The 23,810-nt window shown below is 43.6% G+C and overlaps 5 protein-coding genes across 5 annotated transcripts; 4 read left to right on the forward strand and 1 right to left on the reverse strand.

Annotated features, from left to right (window-relative positions):
- The first annotated feature begins 1,503 nt into the window (after positions 1-1,503).
- Positions 1,504-2,516, forward strand: F5Y00DRAFT_191331 (uncharacterized protein). The gene has a single exon (XM_048005170.1). The coding sequence runs from the start codon at positions 1,597-1,599 to the stop codon at positions 2,470-2,472; it is 876 nt and encodes a 291-aa protein (XP_047868149.1). The 5' UTR covers positions 1,504-1,596; the 3' UTR covers positions 2,473-2,516.
- A 588-nt stretch (positions 2,517-3,104) lies between these two features.
- F5Y00DRAFT_227614 (cation efflux family-domain-containing protein) lies at positions 3,105-5,664 on the reverse strand. The gene has a single exon (XM_048006501.1). The coding sequence runs from the start codon at positions 5,253-5,255 to the stop codon at positions 3,762-3,764; it is 1,494 nt and encodes a 497-aa protein (XP_047868150.1). The 5' UTR covers positions 5,256-5,664; the 3' UTR covers positions 3,105-3,761.
- Positions 5,665-5,691: 27 nt separating this feature from the next.
- F5Y00DRAFT_227615 (uncharacterized protein) lies at positions 5,692-7,738 on the forward strand. Its single transcript, XM_048006502.1, has one exon. It carries the CDS (start codon positions 6,254-6,256, stop codon positions 7,277-7,279), a length of 1,026 nt encoding a protein of 341 aa, XP_047868151.1. The 5' UTR covers positions 5,692-6,253; the 3' UTR covers positions 7,280-7,738.
- An 8,810-nt stretch (positions 7,739-16,548) lies between these two features.
- F5Y00DRAFT_191386 (uncharacterized protein) lies at positions 16,549-19,177 on the forward strand. Its single transcript, XM_048005171.1, has one exon. The coding sequence runs from the start codon at positions 16,836-16,838 to the stop codon at positions 18,729-18,731; it is 1,896 nt and encodes a 631-aa protein (XP_047868152.1). The 5' UTR covers positions 16,549-16,835; the 3' UTR covers positions 18,732-19,177.
- Positions 19,178-21,430: 2,253 nt separating this feature from the next.
- On the forward strand, positions 21,431-23,079 carry F5Y00DRAFT_227620 (translation initiation factor eIF4e). Its single transcript, XM_048006503.1, has 4 exons — positions 21,431-21,650; positions 21,758-21,833; positions 21,895-22,077; positions 22,146-23,079. The coding sequence occupies exons 3-4, from the start codon at positions 21,902-21,904 to the stop codon at positions 22,741-22,743; spliced, it is 774 nt and encodes a 257-aa protein (XP_047868153.1). The 5' UTR covers positions 21,431-21,650; positions 21,758-21,833; positions 21,895-21,901; the 3' UTR covers positions 22,744-23,079.
- Positions 23,080-23,810: the final 731 nt, after the last annotated feature.

The following is a 23,810-nucleotide window of genomic DNA, read 5'->3' on the forward strand; positions in this document are numbered from 1 at the left end:
GTCAGCGAGCGCACGCGAAAACGAGACGGGTCGAGATATTGCTTTCGCGGCTTTGTCCCCAATCCAGTCACCATGTGAAACACCAGAAGGATTCTGTCCCCAGGACGGAGACGCGCAGACGAGACCACTACGTTGCGGATGGAGGAGCAGACGGAAATTAAGGCTCGATTGCAGAACGCGATTTATGGCCGACGTACCCCCCCTAGCCGAGGCTTTGACTACTTGATTATCGCAGCCCTTCACTTTTTCGATCTGATCTGATCTGGTCTGCGTGCAGATTGGAGATGATGGGCCCTGGTTAGAGTTGGCGGGATCGTGGTATTTAAAGCGGCAGCCGTCGAATACGCCGGTTTCCCCAGGTCCCAACCGCTTGTGGATTTACATGTTGTGTAGCGCTCCAGTGGCTTTTTTTTCGTGTAAGTCCATGTCTTGCTGCATACCTCATACTTGCGTATAGGCTGTTGACGAGTTCCGGGAATTCTCCGCTCTGGTAATAAATGCGTGCACGCGATTGTTAAGTCGAAGCAGACTCGATGGTTGTAGTAGTGCCTTAGTAACTTGTAAGTGGACTATTATGTGAGAAGATACGTTTATTTGAGGAATTTCGTGGGAAATAGTAACGTCTTTTTCTTTTTTCTTTTTTTCCTTTCTTTCTTTCTCGTAACTAGTCGGTTTATGAATATGGAATATGTCTACTCGCCTACTCGAGACTTAGCTGAGTTGAATGTTAATAGAGAAGCTTCGCCCAATGATGTTAACTACTCAACCTCGGTGCGACAACAATATTCTTCGGGGCATTGTTCTACAATTGTTCCGTCGATAGTCTATCTATACTATTTATTATACTTAGTAATAAGAGTTGGCGTTTGTCTTATACTTCGATGTAAGTTTGGTTTAATAGACGTCAAATAAGGTAAGGGGATGCGGATGGGAAGAAGGGATAACTCTGATTCAAATTCTCAAGGCCAAAGCAGGAAGTGAGTACATGACAACGCAACCTGGGTAGGTGCGCTTGTAGCTGCTTGCTGTTTGTCTAACTTTATCTTACTCCTTATTCTTGGGCATGGACCGCCGCAACTTCCAGTATTGAAGAGTGTCAAGTGCTACCAGCTAAACCAGCATGACTACCTAATCTACATAAGGTACCTTAACTCACCTTAACTTGCCTTATTAATTGCTAGGTACCTATATGTATTCATCCTCAACAATTCAACGCCTGATATCCCATTGAACCTCTCCATGCAACACCAATAGTTTGATATCCTACCTTTATCTCGTTACTCTCTTAGGCATCTATATTCATACGATCGTTAACCATCCTTCTTTAGACTCCAGGTGATACTATAAACATATATCATCTTAAACACAAACCCAAGTAAAGTATATCAAATGGAGGAATCGGATGCAGGGCCGAGCGGGACTCTGAAACCCTCGAGGCCGTCATCAATATCATCCGAGGAAACGAAATGTAGCATCTGTCTGGTCAATGTTGACGAGCAAGAGCTTACAACGCTCCCCTGCTCCCACGGCATCCACGCTGAATGTCTCGTTAAGTGGACGCAGGTCTAGGATCCAAACGAGTTTCGAGAAGGCCAGATGCGATGCCCCATGTGCCGCGCGCAGCTCCTCTATCTATGCGGCGACGTCATATCGAAATACTTCCTCCGTCCCGGCGTCAAGATCCTCCCAAGAGAGCTCCAGACATGTTGCCCCTTATATTCGTGGGCTACAGATTCGCACTCCGTCCCCGTGGCCGGCCGACCCCTATGCCCGACAATAATGCAACAGAGGGAAATACTTTTGGAACAGCTGTCATCTATATTAGGCCCAGAAAACCGGGGTACTGTTCAGTACCTTAGCTGGGATCAAACCCATCCGGGGGCCGAGTTATTCCGCACCCACGACGACGACGATCCATACGCGCCCCCGAACATCATCCCGACCGACGGAGAACTTCACCTCAACCGCCCAAATGTCCCCGAAGGGCGAGGCGATTGTTGGGCCCTCCGCCCCAAGCATCACGACTTCCACTTCAGGATACACCCCGAAGACGACGTCGAGGGAGAGGGGGTACTTTTCTTCACCAAACCGCTCGTCATCGTAGCTCTAGAAAACGAGTGGCCCGTGGTAGTCGACGCGCAGATCAACCTGCTGAGGGGCCTGTTCGAAGGCTTTCGTCAGAATTGGCCCGACGAAATCCTGCCCGTAAGCCCTACCGCCTTCGGAATGCTCTCGGAGGCGTACGAGAAGCTGAAGGTCAAATATCTCGTTTTCAAACGCCAGCACGAGGGATTCATCGAACTGGGCCCCGTAGCGTTGAAATACCGGGACGCGGCCGAGCACGAGTTGCAGGCTAGGCTAGATGACTTTTGGCAGAGATTCGAGTGGACTCGTAAAGAGTTGATCGAGGCGTACCAGCGCGTATATGGTCAGAGACACGAGATCAGTTTTTTTGACCAGGTGGGGTTTTGAGTTGGTTTCACTGGAGCGACTAACACTGGTGCGGAATTGATTTCTTACGGTCGTTGATAGGATATGCTGGAACTAGGCATATACAGCGATGCTTATTGTGTTGGAAATTGGATTTCTCTATTACGACTTAAGATGAGTGAGTCACTCTTGTTTTATTGTAGCGCGGATATTTATAGCTACTCTTAGTATAGCGAGACTTCTTTCCGTTATCTGGTATCTCAGGTAGTAAGCACAATGGAATACAGCATGAAGCTAAACCAAGCTCCCTCACCCCAATCTGTCTGCCGAGTGACTTGACCATCAAGGTTGGAGGACGGAATCTGTCGACTTCGTTCCCCTTCCCCTCCCTGTACCTGTACGCCCACTAACGGCAATGTAAGGGGTACTATATATATGTGGTCACGTCTTGGTAGCTCACGATGTAACTACTGCTCGGCATGGTAATTTAGTAACCTAGATATGTCGAACAATGTAATACATAAGGGGAAGGGAGGTGAGATAATCTAAGGCACGGCCTTGGGGTATACAGCGTGTGAAATAACTAGCTACGTTCTATACATAGGTATATATATGCATGCCGGCATTTCTGATTTGATATCGTATACATGAGAACTCCTATATACTGGCTAACCCTATATTTGACCTATCCCTCATAGGTAGTAGTGTTCGATATATCTGATGGACACGTCAACCTAGCCCAGGAAATTATACGCTTTACATGATTGCCTCTATACTAGACCGAGGGGGAGAACAGTATTTCCATATCCTCGGGTGTCCTTTTGTTATAGCGCACTTATGGATGGCATCTCTCAACTACACTTCTCACCATCACTACCTACCTACCTAACACACCATAAGCTCCTATATATACCCTTAAAGCACAAGTAAACATCGTTCCGTTCCGTTCCTTTAACTATTATTTTATTTCATTTTCTGCGCCCCCTTGCAAGCCCACGGGCTGCCATAAAAACAGGTATGTATATATGTACAAAGCCTCGCCGCCAAAAGTAACTATATACAGCGAAAAGTATCGAGACGTATGCGCCGTCCGCTAACCCCCCCTCGCCTCGCCTCATACACTCTACTCTAGTCTGGTTTTTGTGTGCCTATCTAGGTCTAACAACGACAACGCCAACGCCAACACCAACACCGCCCTCATTATGTATTGTATGTATGATGCGTGCGTGTATGTATGTATACACCCCCATTACTAAGTTTTTTTTTATTCCGAGCTCAAGAGAGAAAGCCATATACGCGTGAAAAAGCAACACTCACTACCTACTACCGGGCTAGTACGTCCCTGCTGTGCCCATCTGCAGACTGACCTCCCATCTCAAGCTGCCGCCCTTGCCGTACCCCTCGCCCAGACGATTCTGAATCAGACTCGACACACGAGCGCGAAGGCGGCTTATGGCCGCGTCGTCGGCGCCCCTGCTAACCGAGAGCTTGAGGTTCGCCATGCAGAGACCATAGTGCACCTGCCAGAACTGTGCCTCCTCGACCCGTTCAACGCTCGGCTCGGCCTCGATCTCGCGCACCACGTCCGCGACGCCAACGTCCTTGTTCCGGCCGGACCCGGAGCGTCCACCGTAACTCATCAGTAGCATTAGGCCCTGGGCTATGGCGAGACGAAGGCCGAGCGCGAACATAGCTATAGCTACTAGGGCGCAGATAGTGCTGTCGAGAAGGACGCCGATAGGAATGAATAGGAGGGGGAGCACGACCATGAGGGCGGACGTGGAGAGCGTTAAGAAGTGGAAGGGGTTCGAGAGGACGCTGGGTAGGCTAGCAAGGTAGCTCACACGCATGACCTTGCTAATGCGAGCGTGGTTTCTTAGTCCGTACGCGCTCACAAGGGTTGCGATAATGGCGGCCAGACTTGCCATATCAACGTCTCCGAGTGGGACTCTGGGGGCCAGTCCCTCATGGGGATCGGGGTGGTGCGACGAGTGCCCGCCTTTGCCCTCGAGGACGTGCTTCAGATTATGACTAACTAGGTCAAACCCGCCGAAGATAAGGAAGATGCTTAGAGCAAAGCCGGCGAGCACCTCGGCGCGCTCCAGTCCGAAGGGGTGCCGGATGCTGCTCCGTTTCCACACTTCGAAGTTACCCAGGACCTCGACGGCCACGCAGATCAGGGCTGACCCGACGTCGAATAATACTAGGTGGGAGAGGGCTGTCATGGCGAGGGAGCCGTGGGCGGAGAGGAAAACGGATATGGCGATGACGCCGTGGCATATGCACCAATAAAGCCGGCGGCGCTGGTCCTTGGACATAGACTTCCAAGCCTCTTTTACAGTGGGTATAGGTAGATCGCGCGGTAGAGCAAGCGGTGGACGTGGCGGCGGCTCTTGGAAGATCTGGTGCTGGGCGCTGATGCTCGAGTGCTTGTACTTGTGGCCACGGCGCTGGCCAACATTCGGCTTGACGGGGGAGGTGGAGATGACCTGGGTTTGGAAGTTGAACGGATTCGGGACGGCATTGGAGGAACCGGGGATATCAATTGGCGAAGCGTTTTCGTTGGGACCTCCCGAGCTGGACGTCATGTTGGGAGGACTACTGGAGAAGTCGTTGACTTGGAAAGTGGGAGCTACAGGCGATAAGCGATTGGGATCGTAAAAAGTATCGCGGTCGGGCGTAAGTAGTAAGCTCCTACGCTCGTACAAGGCGTAATCCAAGTCCACCTGAGGACTATCGTCGTCGCGGTCAAGATCGTCGTCGGGAGTCTTGATAATGGGAGTGATAGATATGGGCGGTGGTGCAAGGCTGTTGCTGGGAGCCATCCCCGATCGATTTGGCGCTTATCCCGATTCAGAAATGTATAGGTAAATAAAATAATGGGGAATTACTTTGTTACCCACGGTAGTACAATACCTAGTAGTGGTATATGTGTTTCCCGTGTGTGTGTGCGCGTGGATGCGATCGAATGTCGACCTCATCTCGTTTCCATATTCCGGTCGGCTCTCTCCTATTTTTTTATTATTCTTCTTTTTTCTGACAGGTTGTTTCAGACCGGAGCCGCGGTCGCCCGGTTTAGAGGTGCATGCAGCGAAAGAGGTGTGCGGTGGCCTTGGCTGGGTTGCTTAATCCAAATTGGAATGCGGAGGGAATCTGATTCGATTGCGTCGCATGAATTGACTTTCGGCTTAGTGTTAGTGTAGTTAGACGTAAACCGATCTAAAGTTGGAGAGGTTAGTTACTTCGCTATGTGTACCGGTGGCATTTTGTATTGTATTGTACTTTCCCTGTGCTGGTAAATGCACTGCAGGTGCTTCGCGGTGGCATGTACAATACCTACCTCTATAAGGAGGTACACGCACCTGCACCAACTCATCTTTTAATTACTAGCGCGTTTTAAAGTTACCTATGGCTGCATACCTGTAGGTACAATACAAGAGCCTTACGGAACGTACCGTGGGGGCTGTTGTATAACAGACGACGGCCCCAAAAGAGCCGCTACCTATGAACAATGAAAGAAAGTTTACATGATTTACGCCAGCATTTAGAAACCACGACTTAAATCACGGCAGCGTTCTGGTCGCTTTTGATCGTGGTCGCACTTCGCGATATAGCGGATACTTGAATGCTTTGCAAGGGGGGAACGTCCCCTCGCATTGACTTCTCCTTGACCGGGAGCTACACTATTAATCCCCATGTACAATACAATACCAATACACGTTCGCTTAGCTCAGATGTATTTCTTCGCTTGACGAGGCACGATGGGAATCGGCACGACGTTCCCTTATTTTGAAGGACAGCAAAGCCTGGAATACGATCTACAATGGAGAACACACCTCCAGCTCACATACAAAGCCAGAATGCGTCATCGCCCGATATAGCAACAGGAGGACGCAAAAGGAGTGGTTCTGGGGGGAGCATTCTCTCCAAGTTCCCCTTTTTGCGCACATCGGATACCAAAGCCGGTCTCAACGAATCGCGCCATGCCGAGAATTCCCAAGACCCTTCTAGTAAACCACCCCGCGCCCTTGCTGCTACTTTTCAACAACAAAAGACTCGCAGGCGCAAAGGATCGCTTCGGAAAGTTGCCCTGTTAGGTCGCGGCGCGGCGCGAGAAAAGCGGGAGCTCAAGCCTCTTGCTATCGATACATCACAAAACACACAGGCGATCCCCGACCCAGGTATCACTCCCAAGCCGCAAATCATGGCGGCAGACGAGGGTTTCGGCTTAGGGATCTCCGACCTAACACCGCGACCATCTATGGATGGCTACGCTACGAGAGACAGCCTCTTGGTGTCTTCACCACAATCTCCCGATAACGAATCGCACCTCACGAGCCCTTCCATATCGTATACTTCTACCACGGACGAAGATGATATCCTTTCAATACCCATCCGCGTCCCTTCGCCTCTCCGTCCGGACCTCTCCCCAGTATCGTCCGGCTCCGACTCCTACTTCCAAAACCGCGCCCCCTCTCTTCAGCGGCGGCGTTCCATCAAACACGCCAAATCGCCCTTGTCACTCCAAGGCCTAACGGCCAGTCCGCTTCCCGCAGCGCACGAAAACCACGATTACAGCGAGACGGAGTGGTGGGGATGGGTCGTGCTGATCGTGACGTGGTTCGTGTTTGTGATAGGCATGGGTTCCTGCCTAAACGTCTGGAGCTGGGCCTGGGATGTAGGAACGACGCCGTATGCACCGCCGGAGCTCGAGGATGACCCAACGCTACCTATAGTCGGGTACTACCCGGCGCTGATTATATTGACTTGCATTATGGCTTGGGTATGGGTCGTCGTGGCGTGGATAGGCATGAAATACTTTAGACATGCTAAAATAAGTGGCGATTGACCCTTTGAACGTCATGTTTTCTCTAAGTGCTTTGCTGATAATATATTAACATTAATCGAGTCATTGGAAAATGCAAAGTGATAGTGAGTTGGGACATGAAGCACGCTAGGCAATAGAGAATATATCGGAGACGGGCGAGACATTGACTTAGAAACAGCATATATGTGATACAGACTGTGAGAAGCGATCCAGCTAACACCTCAGCGGGCTCTGTGTTATAATTCAACATTCTGAAGCAGTAAGGGAGCATACTCTCATCTACTTTCGCAGCTAGTATAGGACGATTTTGTCGGGGGGCCAAACTTCAGAAGTTAGGAGAAAGGAGGCTGCGACCTTTACTTGGGAAGAGTGTATATGTACTCTTCGGAGCTCATAAGACGACATTTTCTACCGAGCTATTATATACGTTCTTATTTCATGGCCGTCAGGCGTCGTAATCCATCTCTTGACTTATCTAGGTGAGATTTAGTTGTTTTCTAATAACCCTAAGGCTGGTTTAAGTTTATTTGCGTGTTCGTGGGTTTGAAGACGCCCCAACCCAACCGCCATACACGGATCTAGCGGAGTTGACAACGCCTCTGTTTCTGGAGATGCGGGTTCTACACGTGAAAAACAATCTCCTACTACTTCAAAAAGGCCGGCCGCCAAATTACGGTCTATATGGAGCCCTTAGCGGCTCTTGCGGATAAAGGCATTTTCGACATCAACTGTCCACATCTATGGAAATACGTGTGGCCGCGCCTACTAAACACTATGAAGAAGACGTCACTTAACAAGCTGTGGATGATGGATTTGATGAGGTAGAAACGCAAGACCGAGCGCAAACGCTACCTTTTGTCTCTTGGTCTAATGGACGATTCTAAAAGTAGCGATTTGGATACTCTATATGATCGACCATGGGAATTTTTCATTTTCATTGAAGGAAAGTCCCACAGGGCCCTCGCTGCGTACGTCTTTTAGTAATGAGCACCTGTACAGCAAAGTCTTCTTCAACGATACGTCTACGGAGGAATATATACGCGAGGCTGGGGAGATGGACAACTTGCCTAAACACCGTGGTTCAAAGGATAACCGTAAATCGATACGGAAGACACAGAGAAGATTATATACAGAGGAGTTCGAGGAGGCGTTTGCTAGAGGGGCGTTGAAGATGGGACGAACACAAGGTTCCTCTGACGTTGAAAAGGCTTTTGCATATCTCCAAGATAACATCGCCAACGAATTATCAAGAGATTAGTTTTCCGCGGTTTGTAAGGCGTTGGTAGAGCCGCTGAAGGCCGTGGCTTTCAACACTTTTCAGTCCGAGGGGCAAAAATTACGGTATCTTACATAGTATTAGTGTAATTATTTAAGATGTTCATATATTGATTAGTAGTTAAGCTACTCAGTTGGCTGAGTATCATGGTTAGCAAATATACTTAACTACCTGTTAGTTAAGTTATCTAAGCGAGAACCTCCAAGTCCGAATAGGGGTCGGAATGTCATTCGCCTCACGGTTTACCATTAATACTAACTACTGAATATATCGTCCAGGTCCTCATATCGTCACTGATGTCGTACACCAACCGAATCTTTAGTGGCGGAGTACTAATTATCGGGATTCGATGCCGAAAACATGGCCTCTGCTCTGCTCTCCGCCGTTCCCATGTAAAAAAGGTAATCTTATCGAGACAAATCGCGTTTCATCCCACTTAGCCCTATCCACGGATGCATTAAGATATCAATATCCCACGTGAACGGTTTCAGCGCTGCTGGTGAACGTGAGGTTGAATTGGATTGGAAGAGAGTTTTGTTATTTATGATGAGTAAATGGTAGGTAAGTAGGTAAGTAGGTAGGTAGGTATGTATGTATGTAGGTATGTATGTATTATGTTCGTTACCTATCAAATTTGGTGTATCGCCCAGAGCCTCGCGTAGCGAACCAGTAGGTAACCATGGCAGGCATTCTGGTGACGAACTCGGTGGACGGTACGGTTTTCGGTGGCTGACGGGAGGCTCGTGGGATGTAACGTCAGATCTACATAGTATCTAAACCATCGCATGAAAGTCGCTCACGAGGTCTTGGCTTCTATTGCTGGTCTGGTCTGAGCCAACCCTGTGTAATTACACCATTCCCGAAAAATCCGTAAGGCCGTTGGGTCCGTCGCCGATGCAAAGAAGAGGTCCGAACGCATTGCGCGCATGGGGATCTTATTTCGTAGTGGACCGTGATGGATACCTTATTTACCTACCTGGCTTAGTTTATCCCCATCATACATACCTATGTACAATACCTAGGTTAGGTTAGTATACCTATATGATCTCGCCTAGAGATGCCACCGACGTCAGTGAGAACGATATTGGAACTTTAATATCTCTTATTGTCATGAACAACTGGCGAAATCTACTGGTACAATACAAAGACTCGTCAGCTAAGGCGCGGCTGACTAGACTGTTAGAGTCCGTCATCGGGGCTAGCTAGGGGTAGCCAATTGGCTTTGTAGGCGCCGTGAGGAGGCGTAAGGGAGACGGTAGAGAATGCTTTGCCACGACCAATCGTAGCCTGTAAGCAGGAAGAGAGGATCGCCTAAGTGTGCTCGGCTGCGTCAAGGGGGCATTATGCTATCCACCACGGCGCTCTGAGATCTACCATGTTTACTAACGAGCGTCAAATGGACCACTAGGAGATTTCTTCTCTTCAAAACAGTTGAGTTGACTCTTTGTGGGACATTACGCATTTTGCATGTTAGTGGTTCGGGCGTTTTTACACAAGGATGATTACTTTATGGGTGAGGCAACTTGAGCCGCGTGAGTACCGGTAGGTAATAACCGACTTCAATAAGCCCTTACCTTAGACGTGGATACGATCATTGGGTTATTACAGTCAGATTTATCTCAGGTGACCTCAGACTGAGATTAGAAAATCGTTCGTGGGGATGTACCTCCCCCAGCCACACCACTCCCCGACCAATCACAACCCCGTCCCACCCCTCCCAAACATTTTCTAATCTCTAGTCTGAGGCCCTTGCGAACAATACCCCCCCCAATACCCCCCCAACTGGCAATAGCAATATCAATCAAAATCAATTAGAAACATCAATACCAACGCGTTTTTACAGTAAGTAAAGTCTTTATATATGAAATAAATACTAATCCAATTGTTTAGATAGGTTATCAATTAAAACGTACGCGTTTCGGGGTTGAAATTAGCTATAGTGCCGGTCGCAACGGTTGCAACACCGGTCGCAACGCGTTAACCGCAACAATTGCTACAATATGAACGTCGAGGCCTGTAACATTACAACGGGATGCCTTATAGACATGCAAAAAGGATGAGGAGGTAACGAAAGCAAAGGACTAGCCCCGAGTGATTAAAAAAGAAGGTATTTTAACGTTGTTGTGGGTGCAATGTTGGATGCGGTCTTGGATGTGGTCTTGGATGTGGTCTTGCGGTGCTATTATTACATGTTTTCAACGTCGAGGCCTGCATCATCACAACGCAATGGCGTATAGGTATGCAAAAAGGATGAGGGGGTAGAGAAAGCAAAGAGCTAGCCCCGAGCGATTAAGATATAATGTATTTTCAACGTTGTTGTTGCCTATTAAGTCGTCGTCGATATAGCCTCATAAAACCCTAAGATGTGTGCCGGTTGTTTTGAGCAGTTCGCAAGGGCCTAAGACTAGAATTCGGGAAACGCCTCACCCCCGACCCACAGATACAAACACACAGACCAAGGGTTTTGTGGCGCTTGTGGCAAAGCCCGTTTCCCGAATTTTAGTCTTAAACATTAAAATAAAGTTAGATCTGTTTATAGCGAATTTATAATATAATAAATCTTCGTTTTAACGAATTTATTTTTAAAATTTTTAAAATTTATATATAAAATAACGAATTTTTTTATATAACGAATTTGTTAAATTTTTTAATTTATTATTACGTAATTTATTATATAAAGTAAAAGGAATTTATAAAATTATAAAAAAAACGGTGTATTTTACGGTTTTAACCGATTAAATTAATTTTATTTAAAAAAAATAAAGTTTAAAATTTATACGATTTTTACGAATTTTAATGTTTTAATTAAATTTTAATTATAATATATTTAATTTTTAATTTTTAATTATTAAAATATTAATTTTTAAAATTATAATATTAACGTGTTATTTAATTATAAATTATGTAATTATAATTTAATTAATTTATTAAATAAATTAATAAATAACGAATTTTTTAATTTTTATAATAATATTAATAATTGTATAATAACGTTTTATTATTAACGAAAAGTAATATAAAATAATTTATTAAATTAAAATATAATATTTTAAATAAAGATAATAAAAGTATTATAATTAAATTTAACGTAAATATCGCCGTTATTTTTTATTATTTATTATTTACGAAATTTTTTTAATTAAATATGTTTATTTAAATTGTTTTTATTTTAAAAATAAAAAAGGTATTAAACGAGTTATTAAATTAAATTTTTCGAATGTTAAAAGCGTTTTTTTTAAATAATAATAATAATTATAAACTTAATAAATTATAGTTATTAACGATATGTTTAAAGTTATTATTTACGAATTATTTAATTAATTTTTAATTATTATTTTTTATGTAAATCGTATAAACTTTAATTAATTAAATAATTAATTAATTATTTTTAAAAAGTAATATAATATACGAAAATATATAAAGTACGACGAAAATGGATTAATAAATAAATCGTTTATTAAGTTTTATATAATTAAATTATAAATTATTATTAATTTATACGCGACCGACGATACGTATAACGTTAACGAAACGGTTTTATTTTAAAAAATAATTTTTAATTATATATTAATTATATATTAATTATAATTTATTAAATAAGCATTAAAAAAAATAAAGTTTAAATTATAATATTATATATTTATAATAATATAAATACTTATAAATTTACTTTTTAATTTATTAATAAAGTTAAAAACTTATAATGTTTTAATAAAAATCGACGTTTTTTAAATGGTTTATTAATTTATTATAAATTTAATAAAAAGGCTTAAATTATTAAATTTATATTTAAAGATTTTTTACTTTAATTTAATAATTAAATAATTAACCGTTAAGTTTTATTATTAATCGATGGTTTTAATATTTATAAAACGGTTTTATAAAAAATTATATAATCGATTAAATTATAATATACAAAAGTTAAATTTTTATTTATAAATGCCACGTTTATTTACCAGTTATTAAATTAAAGGATTATTTAAAATTAAAAGTTTTTTTATCGTAAGTTATAATTCGATTATATGGTTAATATAACGTTAAATGATATTAATTATATAAGCGAAATTTCGTTATTAAAAATGTGTAAATAAATTATTAAATCGTAGTAATAAATAACGTTTTAAATGATTAAAAATTACTTTATAAAATTAACGGTTTTTAACGAAATTTAAAGTTTACGAAAAATGCTTTTAAATTAAAATAACGAGGATTACGAAAAAATATAAGTTAAAAAAGTTATATAAACTTAAATTTAATAGTTTAAAAAAGTAAAAGTTATATAAATAATTATATAAATATTTAATTTTATTAAACTTAATAATAAAATAATCGAATTTATTTTATTAAATAACGAATTATTAATTAAATTAATATAAGTTTATATTATTTAAAATATAAAAAACGATAATAAAATTAATAAAAACTTTAAATTTATTAAAATTAAAAAAATCTCGTTAATTAAAACTTTATCCTCGTGTTAATTATTATTAAAATAATGTAAATAATATTATTTAATTAATTTAAATTTAATTAAATTATTAAAAAAAAAAGAAAAAACGATTAAATTTAAAAAATAAAAAAATAAAACTTTAAATAATAAATAAACGACGGTTAATATATATTTTATATAATAAAATAAGTGGGATTTATTAATAAAATTAATATATATATATTTAATTTTTATTTAAAATAAAGTTGTTTATAATATAATAAATCTTCGATATAATAAACTTAAAATTATAAAAAATTTAATTTATTATATTAAAATTTAATTGTAATATATTTTAAACTTATGTAAAATACATGTGTTAAAATTACATTTTAAAAAAGCTTTTTTAAAAAAGCCGATTTTACATAATAAGTTAAAAGGAGGTATTACGTTGGTCTTTTATAAGCTTAAATTAAAAATATTAAGAATATTATTGATTTAAATAAAATGGAAGCTTCCATTCGGGATTCGGGCTGAGCCGGTATTATTAATAACGGATGCTCCGTCATATCCCAACTTAATTGCTTATACACCCCTTACCCACAAGACTTGCCTTTCAGTATGCAGGTACCGGATCCTATGGGGAGACACACGGTCCTCTAAGACAATAAAGCGATATTGAATCGTAAAGAAACCATTAAGACAAACTACATATATAGTGTTAAGGACGTTAACACCGACGCCGATGAACAAAAAAAAAAGGGAGATATGCGCGGTTTGCTAGGTATTCAAATATCCCAACAGAAACCCTGGTATACTTTTTCATAAATGACCTGGGGCTGAACGATTATTAAGTCCGTGCCAAGGCCCAATTTGTGACGCGATGCCACGCGCATACAGTATAGTATGGTGCTAAGATGCAACCCTAGATGCTTTAGACTATGTACTATGTATGTATGCCTCCTCCCTTCATCTTCCCAGTTCGTACTACCGCATAAGAATAACTTGCCTCCCTACTATTTACGTAGGTACGACCATGAGGGGATAAGGGGAAACTTCAAGAAGTTTCATATTTCATATTTCATATTTTACATTTCATTCTTTAAAATCCTGTTCCTTTGAATGAGCTAGCTGACTAGCTATAAGTATTGGCGATCATATGATACGGCGCGTATCATAAGCAGAAAGTAAGGAAATTGCAAATCCTCTATTTGGTGGGTAAGGTCGGGGGAGCTAAGAGGCCTTGCTTTAAAAGCCTGAGCGCGCCAGCGCGATAGCAGCAGGAAATGACCACCCATAGAGCAAACATTCGTTTGCTCTACACTATTAATAGTGAATACGTAGGCCGTAATTAGTCGGAAATCGTAAGTAAGAACCCGCCAGCGCGGGTACGGCTTCATTACAAAAACACACAGACCATTCCGGAATACTAGTGGCTTATTACTACCCAATATAAGCAAGGTGTCTACGATGCGAACCCAATGGAGAAACTGCCAACCTCCTTTCTCGGCCGTGTCTTGTCTCCGGTCCCTGATCGTGGAGGATTCTCCGAGCGGGGACGGGCTCGGCGAGCGACAAGTCAACTGGAGTCCCTGCATCTGAATTACGTTTAAGCTTGATTTTCACGTAGAACGCTGCGGACCGATATATTTCTATATCAGACGAATCTTGCTACTCATGGGACGAGATGAATTCTTTTCAAACTAAAATAGCATTTGCCCTTTAACGTTGGAGGTGCGGATACACCCGAACACGCTTATAGCTGGCCACTGTAAAAGAAATATACCTATGTATATATTATAGAGCTTAGGCCGTAACGTGATGTGTTGGGTGGTTTTGGATTTGCACGTGTTGAATTACGGATTCTTTCGTAATTCAAGATCTTCGCCACGACAGCATGGTCGAGAAAAGGCCGCTTATCGCGGTACACTTCCCTCCAGTTAGAAAATTCTATAGTAGTTTCTAAAACAACATACGGTTTATTCGTGCAACTGTATGCGAAACATTAGGTAGGTAGGTAGGTAGCTGGCACGTATAGGAGCTCTCTAGCCGTTAGTCTTGATGGTAATTTGTCGGACATCGCCAGTGTCCACCAATAGTGGTCGTATCTTTGAGTCTTTAATAGTGGATTAAAGATACCTCATATTGCGCTGTGATCTTATGGAATATTATAGATCGTGAAAAAAGCATCTGAATTTTTTTTACCATGTCATTCTTATCTTATTGAAATTTAAGCTTGATTAATTGAATTGAATTGAAATTTTTTAAGAGTCAAAGCGAATGTCGTTCGTTATATCAGATTCCTTAACGGGTACCTGTGTTAAATATTAGCACTCCCGCTCCAGTGGACCACGTACCTAGAAAAAGAACAAAAAAAACAAAAACAAGGGTAGCTAGCTTGCCGTCTATTGCCTGTTGCAATAATAATGCGCTTCAGTTCAAAATTAAGAACAAAGGATCCCAGATTCAAAGAAACGTGGAGACTGTTGATCGCGAATCGATTTCATTAAGAGGACCTCTTCTTTAGTCTAGGTACTGTAAGGCTGCCTAGGGTTACTTGACTACTTTCTATATGAGTCTCTGTCTTATAGAATTATGTCATGTCGGGTTCGCCGCATTGCTACTCGAGTCTCGACCCAACACACTGGAAAAACATTTTGCACAATATTTGGTACAGACCTACTAAAGAAGTGTGATTGTGGCAGGTTGGTGGCATCATGTAGAGGATGCAAGTCAGGTATATGCTAATCTTAGCGGCCAGCCCAGACCGGATCAGTGGATAAGTTACCGTAATAGAATTTAAGGACATTAGCGTGCCTGCAGTTGTGAACTCTGCTAATATGTAGTATGTCCAATGTACAAACAGCTTAGCAAGAAAAAAAAAAAGTCGACCTCTTCGGCAGCAGCACTTGACAAGCGTTTGAACCCTGGTTCGTCTTGTGGCAGCTGCAGTGGGCAGCCCCTACCAGCCTACCTAACTTGGCAGACCCGGTCGCCTCTCGCCTCTTTTTTTTCTTGCAACAAACTTGCACCGGTGCGGAACCACTTCCCTTTATTACCAACTCTAAAATTCTCCCCCCCTAGTTCAGGTAGTGTAGCCATCTTTTCCCTCCGATACACCAACCCATCATCTCACAACGCCCGAATCGAGTCGCTGCCCTCTTTCCTAAACGCTGCGATTCTTTTCTCTTTTCCTCTTTGTTTCGTCTCTACTCCTATCTTTTTTGATCTGGATGGAGACATCCGTCTTCCCATAGAGTCCGCCGCGCTGGAGATTCGGGCCTCCAACTTGTTTTAACATAGTCCGTCACGAAAGCGATCCAATACTGCCTAAGAAATACAGCGGTCTGAGGCATTTGACCAACTTCAACTTCGCCAAGTCGAGTCACGATCGAACGTCCGAATTCATTTCCCAATTAATCGTATCTTCACATTTTCGTCCTTTATACCTGCCGCAAATCCTAGAAACGTATCCGACCGACGCCTTACCCCATCGTTGAGACAGTACATCTCGATTTCTATTGTTCTGTCAGCCCCATTGACAATTGCGCCAGCCGAAGAGACTTCGTTTTCTTATTACGCATTTTTCAAGGACATCAGTTTCACAAATTCTGCTGCTCAAGTACAGAAAGAACTCATCTTGGCACTTTTTCGTACTTTGCATCAAGTTCCCGCATTAAATTCTACGCGTCCATTTCAACCCATTGAAGTGGTGGTCTGCGTTTCGTATATAGAAGGGTCATTTCCAAGGACGCAGCCGCCGCTTCCAGCCATAATACCCACATATTGACGTTTCTGTACCATCCTGCGGCGTCACCCTTCTTCAATTCTGCCGATACCATCATCATTCTTGAAATTCTATATCGCCCAAAATGAGAGAAGTCAATTTTAGCATCCCCAACGTCAATAAGGCGTCGGTGGGCATCACCACCGCCCTATACGACCGCCGGGCACTTGACTGTACTTCGACTCTCCCCCTCATCAACTCACTCAATCATCTCGCTTATCTTACGACTTCTTCGGCTCGCATTCGCGATATCCTCACCGTCGATGGGGGGATCGAGAGGCTGGTATGCATATTGAAACAGGGACGGAGCAGAGATATGATGGATATGTGGAAGTGGAATCTTGCCTTCCAGTGCGTAGTCAACATAGGAGTTAGGGGAACTGAGAATGTGAGGACTCGGGTGGTCGAGGCTGATATGGTTCCCGTTATCGCAACTATACTCGATAACTATATTAAGGTTATCGAAAAGTGCCGCGAAAAGGCAGAGGAAGCTAAGCAGAAGCAGATAGCTGACCACCAGCAGCGACACCGGAGCAATAGCCATCGGGAGCCGCCATTTAAATCATCTTTCGCGAATCGGTCTAGTCGTTTAGACATTGACCAGAGGGCTTTCCGCCGGCAAGCTCCGCCGCCGTCTATCGATGTCACAGCCGCTTCTTTTGCGAGCACGTCGGCTGCGGCTGAGCAGGCTACTGCTGAAGTTGCGCCAGCTATCCCGTCATTCCCCATTACCTCTCCTCCAGATCGCTCTGCTTTCCTTAATCACCGCCATCATCACCATCATCATCACCATCACCACCACCACCATCATCACAGACAAGAAAGTCGGCCGAACATTATATCACCGTCGCGGCAGGTGATCCAGCCCTTGGTGAGTGCGGTCCCGACTATGGAGGCGGTTGATGGTTTCATTCGTCCTGTTCGAGACATCGACCGACTACCCTCAATGGTACCGGTTTTCCACCCCGGCCTACCATCGCAACCTACTTCCCCCACTACTCCTTTACCTCCACCTCAAACCCACTCGCCGGCGGTTAGACCTACCTCGGAATTAGTACCAAATGGTCGATCCAGGCGACGCCCTTCCATACGTCATCAGAACTCGACTACGGATGCGGATGATCTGAATGCAACCGATAGCGTGCAGTCAGACGAGTCTCAAGATGCTGAGATGTCTGGCACTGCTGACATCCAACCTACGGTTGGTTTCCAGGACATTGCCATGGAGGAGGGCGATAGCACTCTAGCTGGTGCTGCTCTTGACTTAGCAACGCCGACGGTCTCCGAGATCCCAGACGCGGGAACCTTCAATATCACACATCGAACCCCGCTAGACGGCAGCCTACCAAATAACGCGCCGACCCCTGGACCGGCAATGGGTCTTTCTCCTAATCGCCCTATTGTACCTACTCCGCAACCCTCTCTTCCGAACCATGCAAGCGTGCCGCGGTATCTTTTGGATCGGCCAGTTCCTCCGAACCCGCAGATGCTAGCAGCGATGCCCAGAGAAGAAGATGTATTAATGTCTCTCCAACTTCTGGCATACGTTTCGAAGTACTGCAATCTGAGGTCGTATTTCCAACAGAGTCACCTCGTGCCGCGGCTTCAAATAGGGAAGGAGTTGCAATTACTTGACGGAGATAACGTAACGGCAGAATCATTGGGACAGCAAGAGTACGAGGAAGAATATCTTCTTCCAAACGACTTTAACATCTTCCCGTTGGTCGAGAAGTTCACAGTACGGTATCACAGCACCGATATGCAATATTGGGCTGGGGTCGTGATGCGCAACCTCTGCCGCAAGGACGACACTCGAGGTGGCATTCGACAATGTGCATACTACCAGTGCGGTAAATGGGAGGAGTACACGCGACAGTTTGCTAAGTGCCGGCGATGCCGTCGAACGAAGTACTGCAGCAAGGAGTGCCAAAAGAGCGCTTGGGCATTCCACCGTCATTGGTGTGTCGCCACTTCGCAATGATCATGCCTTTCTATTCCATATCCACATCTCACGTCATTACATTTCGCATGGCGTTTTCTCAGCATAAATGTTCTACTTGATCGATTTGATTCATGACTTGAATTGCATCGCGAAAGCAAGCATAGCACCAACATGGCGTCTGCGCTCTGATACCACTGATTTTGCTCAGCATTATGGCTCTCCTTTGTCACCGGCTGCTATTGGACGGATTATTACGAAATGCAGCCCCCGTTTTTTTCTCAAAATCTCATCGCATTTGAGGTCAATTGGGCGTGGTGGTTCATCGTAAAGCCTATTTAGGGTTTGACGAACGCCTCATAAGTTTTGACCAGCATCATGGTGACCGTGTGGCATTGATTAAGTCTAGCCCTCCTGGTTCGCCGTTGGCGAGAGTAAGGCCTAGATTTAACAGCCGTTCACTTACCCATGCCATCGAGCAAGCCGTTTCGGCAGTTTTGCATTGCTCGTACACTTCATTTCATTAGTTTGTAGGGTCCCAGCAGGTTCACCGGGAGAAAAGTGTCATTCTAAACCACTGACGGCCTAGCCGTCGGGGTCGTCTCGATCTCCTTTTGAGGTCGTTCGGTTCCATTGTTTTTATATAAGGGCAACAGCCGGTGGCTATCGAGGCGAAACGAAGAGGACAATCTTCCATCGTCCTCCGCAGGTCCGGGGAGGAAGATATTCGGCAGGGTACTCAGCCGAGATGGGGGGGCGTTATTAAGGTCACTCGAGGAAAAGCCGATCCGAGGAACAGACATAACCTGATAGGAGTCTACGAATAGTTGCTGCACAGCAGGTCTACCTGCCAATCCCCCGAATTCTACGATTTGTATCTTTATTAACTACAAGAAGATCAATGAAACCAATTCAAAAATTCTAAACCAAATCGGATGAATGAGGTTGATGTGTGGTGATGTGATGCTTGTGTTAATGAATTGCTATGACAGCTAAGGAGAGCCAGTTCGCTCGCTCTCCGTGCTATTTTGGCTGGATATCATCGCTAGACTGGACGGTGAATAAGATCAGTGAATCCGGAGTTGGGCGCGCGGCGGCCAGAAACCACGGCGAATATGTTATATACATACTTAAAGCAGACTGCTCAGAGCATACGGCATCCAAATGTATCTATCCATCTAATACCATTAATGCGGCGTGTGTACTGGAGTCAAACTTAGTCGATCCTTGATAGGGATCTTGATTGATTCATCATTACTGTTATTATTTTGATATCATGTGTTTTTAGGTATGTATGTGGCAGCTACCCCTTTTCGTGTGTCCCTTGATGCGTGGTTGTTCTTTGGGTTATTGGGTTAGGTACCTACCTATCTACCTACCTAAGCTATCTAAGCCCCCCTAACTCATAGGCGTTGGGCATAAGTGTAATAACGTGGCTGTCCGCAAATGTTGGACACCTTGGCGGCCGTTCATAATGCTGCCTTGAAAGTTTAATTATATACTAGGAACCTTGAGGGTCGAGTCTACTGGTATCCTGTGACTCTAAGATAAGTAAATTTTCTTTAGTTTAGTATCATGCTGGTCATATATAGGAGTGATAAGTTGGGCCTAGAAGGGCACTAGGAACGTATTAATCAGTTAAGGTTTTTCGAACGGGAATGTTTTGTATTACCTAAAACCTAGTATGTATATGTGTGATATAGGATATGGACTGCATATCTATAGACTAAGGATTAAGAAGCACGAAGAGCTTCTGGCTTGGAGGCATCCAATCCAATCAATAAACTTTGGTGTATACCCCTATGATTGTTATTGAGAATCGCTGGGATAGTTTTGAAAAGCTGTTATTAACAATGTGAGTTGTATAATATTAACGAGCCACTAAGACGTTGAATACCATTGTAGCACAGTTTTCATACGGAGGCATAAGGGAATGCGTTCATGGCGACCATAAGAATAATGTTTCCATCTACTAATTTTATATTAAACTGCCATAGTGACTGCGTATTTCATACATACCTATCTTATAAGTTCGTTTAGTATTAGAGCAGTATTATTATTTTACTAACAGGCCAACAAGGCTCCTATTACCACTTATAACTAAGAGGAAGAGATGATTAGAATGTAGACATATCTCTGAGTTTACTTTAATACAGGTAGGCATAGTGAAACTGTGCAGGACAATTATTTAAGTTAAAAAAAAGAGCTATAATAGACGTAGATGGCTGGTTACGGGATAGCCGAAACGGGTAAACTAAAATATACTCTTCTAATATATTTAACTCTCAATCAAATGATAACTCGATGCTAATCATGCATGGGCTTTTTATAGCTATTAAGTTTATAGGAGATCTTAGTTTTACTGATATTATCTCGAGAAGATAGTGAGAAGTCTAACATGAGACGGATGTTTAAGATAGGACGAGGCTGAGTCCCACTACCTGAAGTCTATGTAGTTCTCGCTAGCGTTGATTGGAACTCGTACATGCACTTTCTTCAATTATCCTATGTATGTACGGATGCTGCGATGTACTTAATGCAAATACTTTTGGGTAACTGCAGCTATGTAATTGATACTATTGGTAAGTGCGGTCGGACAGCGTGTTAGCGATCATACGAATTGCGGCTCTTGAAACCCAGCTGTGTTGGTTTCAGAACCAATAGCAACCCCCTGATTCATATTAAGTACTGCATTGGCTGCTTCGTACCTATAGCCGTACCTACCTATAGCTGAAAAGGTCATTTGGTTATCACGTTGGCCATGGTTTCGGAACTTATAATATTTTAGTTAACTACCTAACCGACTTACTTTCACTCTTCTTACTCTTTTTTATCTACTCTTCCTTTCTTGACGGTATCCAGTTAGTTGTCTGCCAAGAGTAATATATAAATCGTGTCTTTATCTTAGGTACTTAAGCACCTAACTTACCTAGGTACCGACCCATACTACATCTTCCGATTGTAAGTGTCCATCCCCCCTGTGAGGCTGCAGAAGTAGGGTGTAGTTGTGTAACCGCTGCACCTATTTAAAGCCAACTAACAAGATACTGCTCCGGTGCTGCGGCCAGGAACAGAAAGTCTTGGCAGCGTTAGACCCCACCATCATCACTGCCGTTGAAGCTTCTCCAACCCCTCCTCTAACAAAGATAGGGGCTCTATTCGCATTCTACTCTTGTGTCTACAAGCTAACAAAACATTGACCTGTAGTAATCATGGCTACGCGACCGAGTTTGTTTACCAGAGGGCTTTCCTCCCTCTCCCAGAGCACCGATGCGAACTCGCCGAGTGTCAGCTCGCCCGCCGAGCAGCGAGACGATGCCAAGCGCAATCTGTTCAAGACCATGCGCCCTCTGCCTACCCAGCATTACTGGAACGTCTATTTTGATAGGTAGGATACTGATAGGATGCACGTTTACTTAATTCACATCTTTTTCTAACGCTGGTGTTTTCGTCCAGACAAGCCAAAGACCAAAAGAAGGAAGACGAGACCAACTATCAGGTGTCGCTAGAACAGCTCGGAACCCAGATCGAGTCGGTCCAGGACTTTTGGCGATACAACAACAATACCCCGGTAGACCAGATCAAGATGCGCGAGTCTATCTACTTGTTCAAGAGTGGTTTCAAGCCTATCTGGGAGGACCGCCGTAACGTGCTGGGTGGCAGCTGGACCTTCCGCGTGCCCAAGAGTTCCGGCCCCGACTTCTGGACCCGCATCCAGCTGATGGCTATCGGCGAGAAGCTACAGGAGGTTTTGGAGGAAGGCGACCAGATTTGTGGCGTCGGCCTCTCCGTGCGCTTCAACTCGCATCTGATTTCCATCTGGCACCGCGACGCGTCTAAGCAAAAGTCCATCGACAATCTACTGCAAGCTGTCTTAGACGACTTACCTCCTGAGTTAACACCCAAGTCCGATAACTACTTCTACAAGAAGCACTCGGACCACCCCGGCTTTAACCCGCCTCCCGAGCTTAAGGCGGTCATAGACTCTCAAAAGAGGACCCTGGAGGCGGCCGCCGCTAAGAGCGCTGCTGCCGCGGCCCCTCCGTCGGAGTGAATACTAGCTTAATGTGGCGTGTGGGATATTAGAAGGAAAGTAACTAGCGAGTTTCTAGCGAGTTTATTAGACTTCAATAGCTGTATAATTCGCAACGCATGTACACGTACTACGTGGATATTGGATGGCCCGCCCCCGTGGTACAAGTCATGCTTTCTCTTTGAGCGCATGAAGGGGCTGCATTTTTTTGGCGTTCACAATGGATATGACTAGATACGATTGTTGAACCTCTCAGAATTATAAATGCTATATGCGAGAGTAGGAATTTCGTGGGCCAAACTTTTAATGGGACTTTGGATCCCGTCGTCCCGTTCTGACTTAAGTATAAATGTAGACATGTGATCTCAACATATCAATATTATAATAGACTTTGTTATACCGAGAGAATTCATAGTTGTTGATCTAAAAGAACGCTTAACTATATATTTAAACTAAGAGAAGTTCAGCATCGACTACCACTAAGGTAAGATATAATAATTCTTCTAGTTGCTTAAAGCTAAAGGCTTAGTTATAGTTAAACTCAGTGTTTTGGTGATAGTTGTATGCACGTGCCGAAGCAATTCTATAATATGCCGCTTATCGCATTATAATGTTTATAAGCTATAATAAATAGCAACTTGTCATCCGAAATAAGGAGTCAGACGACGTAACCCGTAACTCAAAATAAATATGCTCTTTTTATAATGGCATCTTCAGAGGGAACCCACGGCTCCCAAACCTTTTTCGTCAAATATCTGGAAATCCAATGCTTAACGTTATTAACTAGTTAACCTTTTGGCTTTTTTGCCTTCTCTTTCCTATCTTACATTTCTATTCCATTACTGTCTTGTCCGTCGCCGTTAGCAGAAATAGAAATAGACGTGTCTCATGTATGTAGAACATGGGTACTTACCTCGCCGCAAAGTTCGTAAGTTGGTGAATTGTATGCCCCGTTTTCCAATGTCCGTCCGAAGAAGTGAAGTAGCGAATTCACGTATCGTATCCCTTCGGATCCTCACGAAGGGGGTGCTTATACATAAGCGCGCACCCATTCATCCATCCCGTACATCTTCTAATCCGCGTTCCTA

This window comes from Daldinia vernicosa, assembly GCF_022497035.1.
Source record: "Daldinia vernicosa strain CBS 139.73 unplaced genomic scaffold F5Y00scaffold_7, whole genome shotgun sequence".
NCBI classification, from domain to species: Eukaryota; Fungi; Ascomycota; class Sordariomycetes; order Xylariales; family Hypoxylaceae; genus Daldinia; species Daldinia vernicosa.

Bases quoted from the DNA above. Each gene is read 5' to 3' on its own strand.
- F5Y00DRAFT_227614 (XM_048006501.1), bottom strand. From the start codon at position 5,255: ATGGCTCCCAGCAACAGCCTTGCACCACCGCCCATATCTATCACTCCC.
- F5Y00DRAFT_227615 (XM_048006502.1), top strand. From the start codon at position 6,254: ATGGAGAACACACCTCCAGCTCACATACAAAGCCAGAATGCGTCATCG.
- F5Y00DRAFT_191331 (XM_048005170.1), top strand. From the start codon at position 1,597: ATGCGATGCCCCATGTGCCGCGCGCAGCTCCTCTATCTATGCGGCGAC.
- F5Y00DRAFT_191386 (XM_048005171.1), top strand. From the start codon at position 16,836: ATGAGAGAAGTCAATTTTAGCATCCCCAACGTCAATAAGGCGTCGGTG.
- F5Y00DRAFT_227620 (XM_048006503.1), top strand. From the start codon at position 21,902: ATGGCTACGCGACCGAGTTTGTTTACCAGAGGGCTTTCCTCCCTCTCC. The intron at 22,078-22,145 runs GTAGGATACTGA...GTTTTCGTCCAG, and splicing joins TGGAACGTCTATTTTGATAG to ACAAGCCAAAGACCAAAAGA.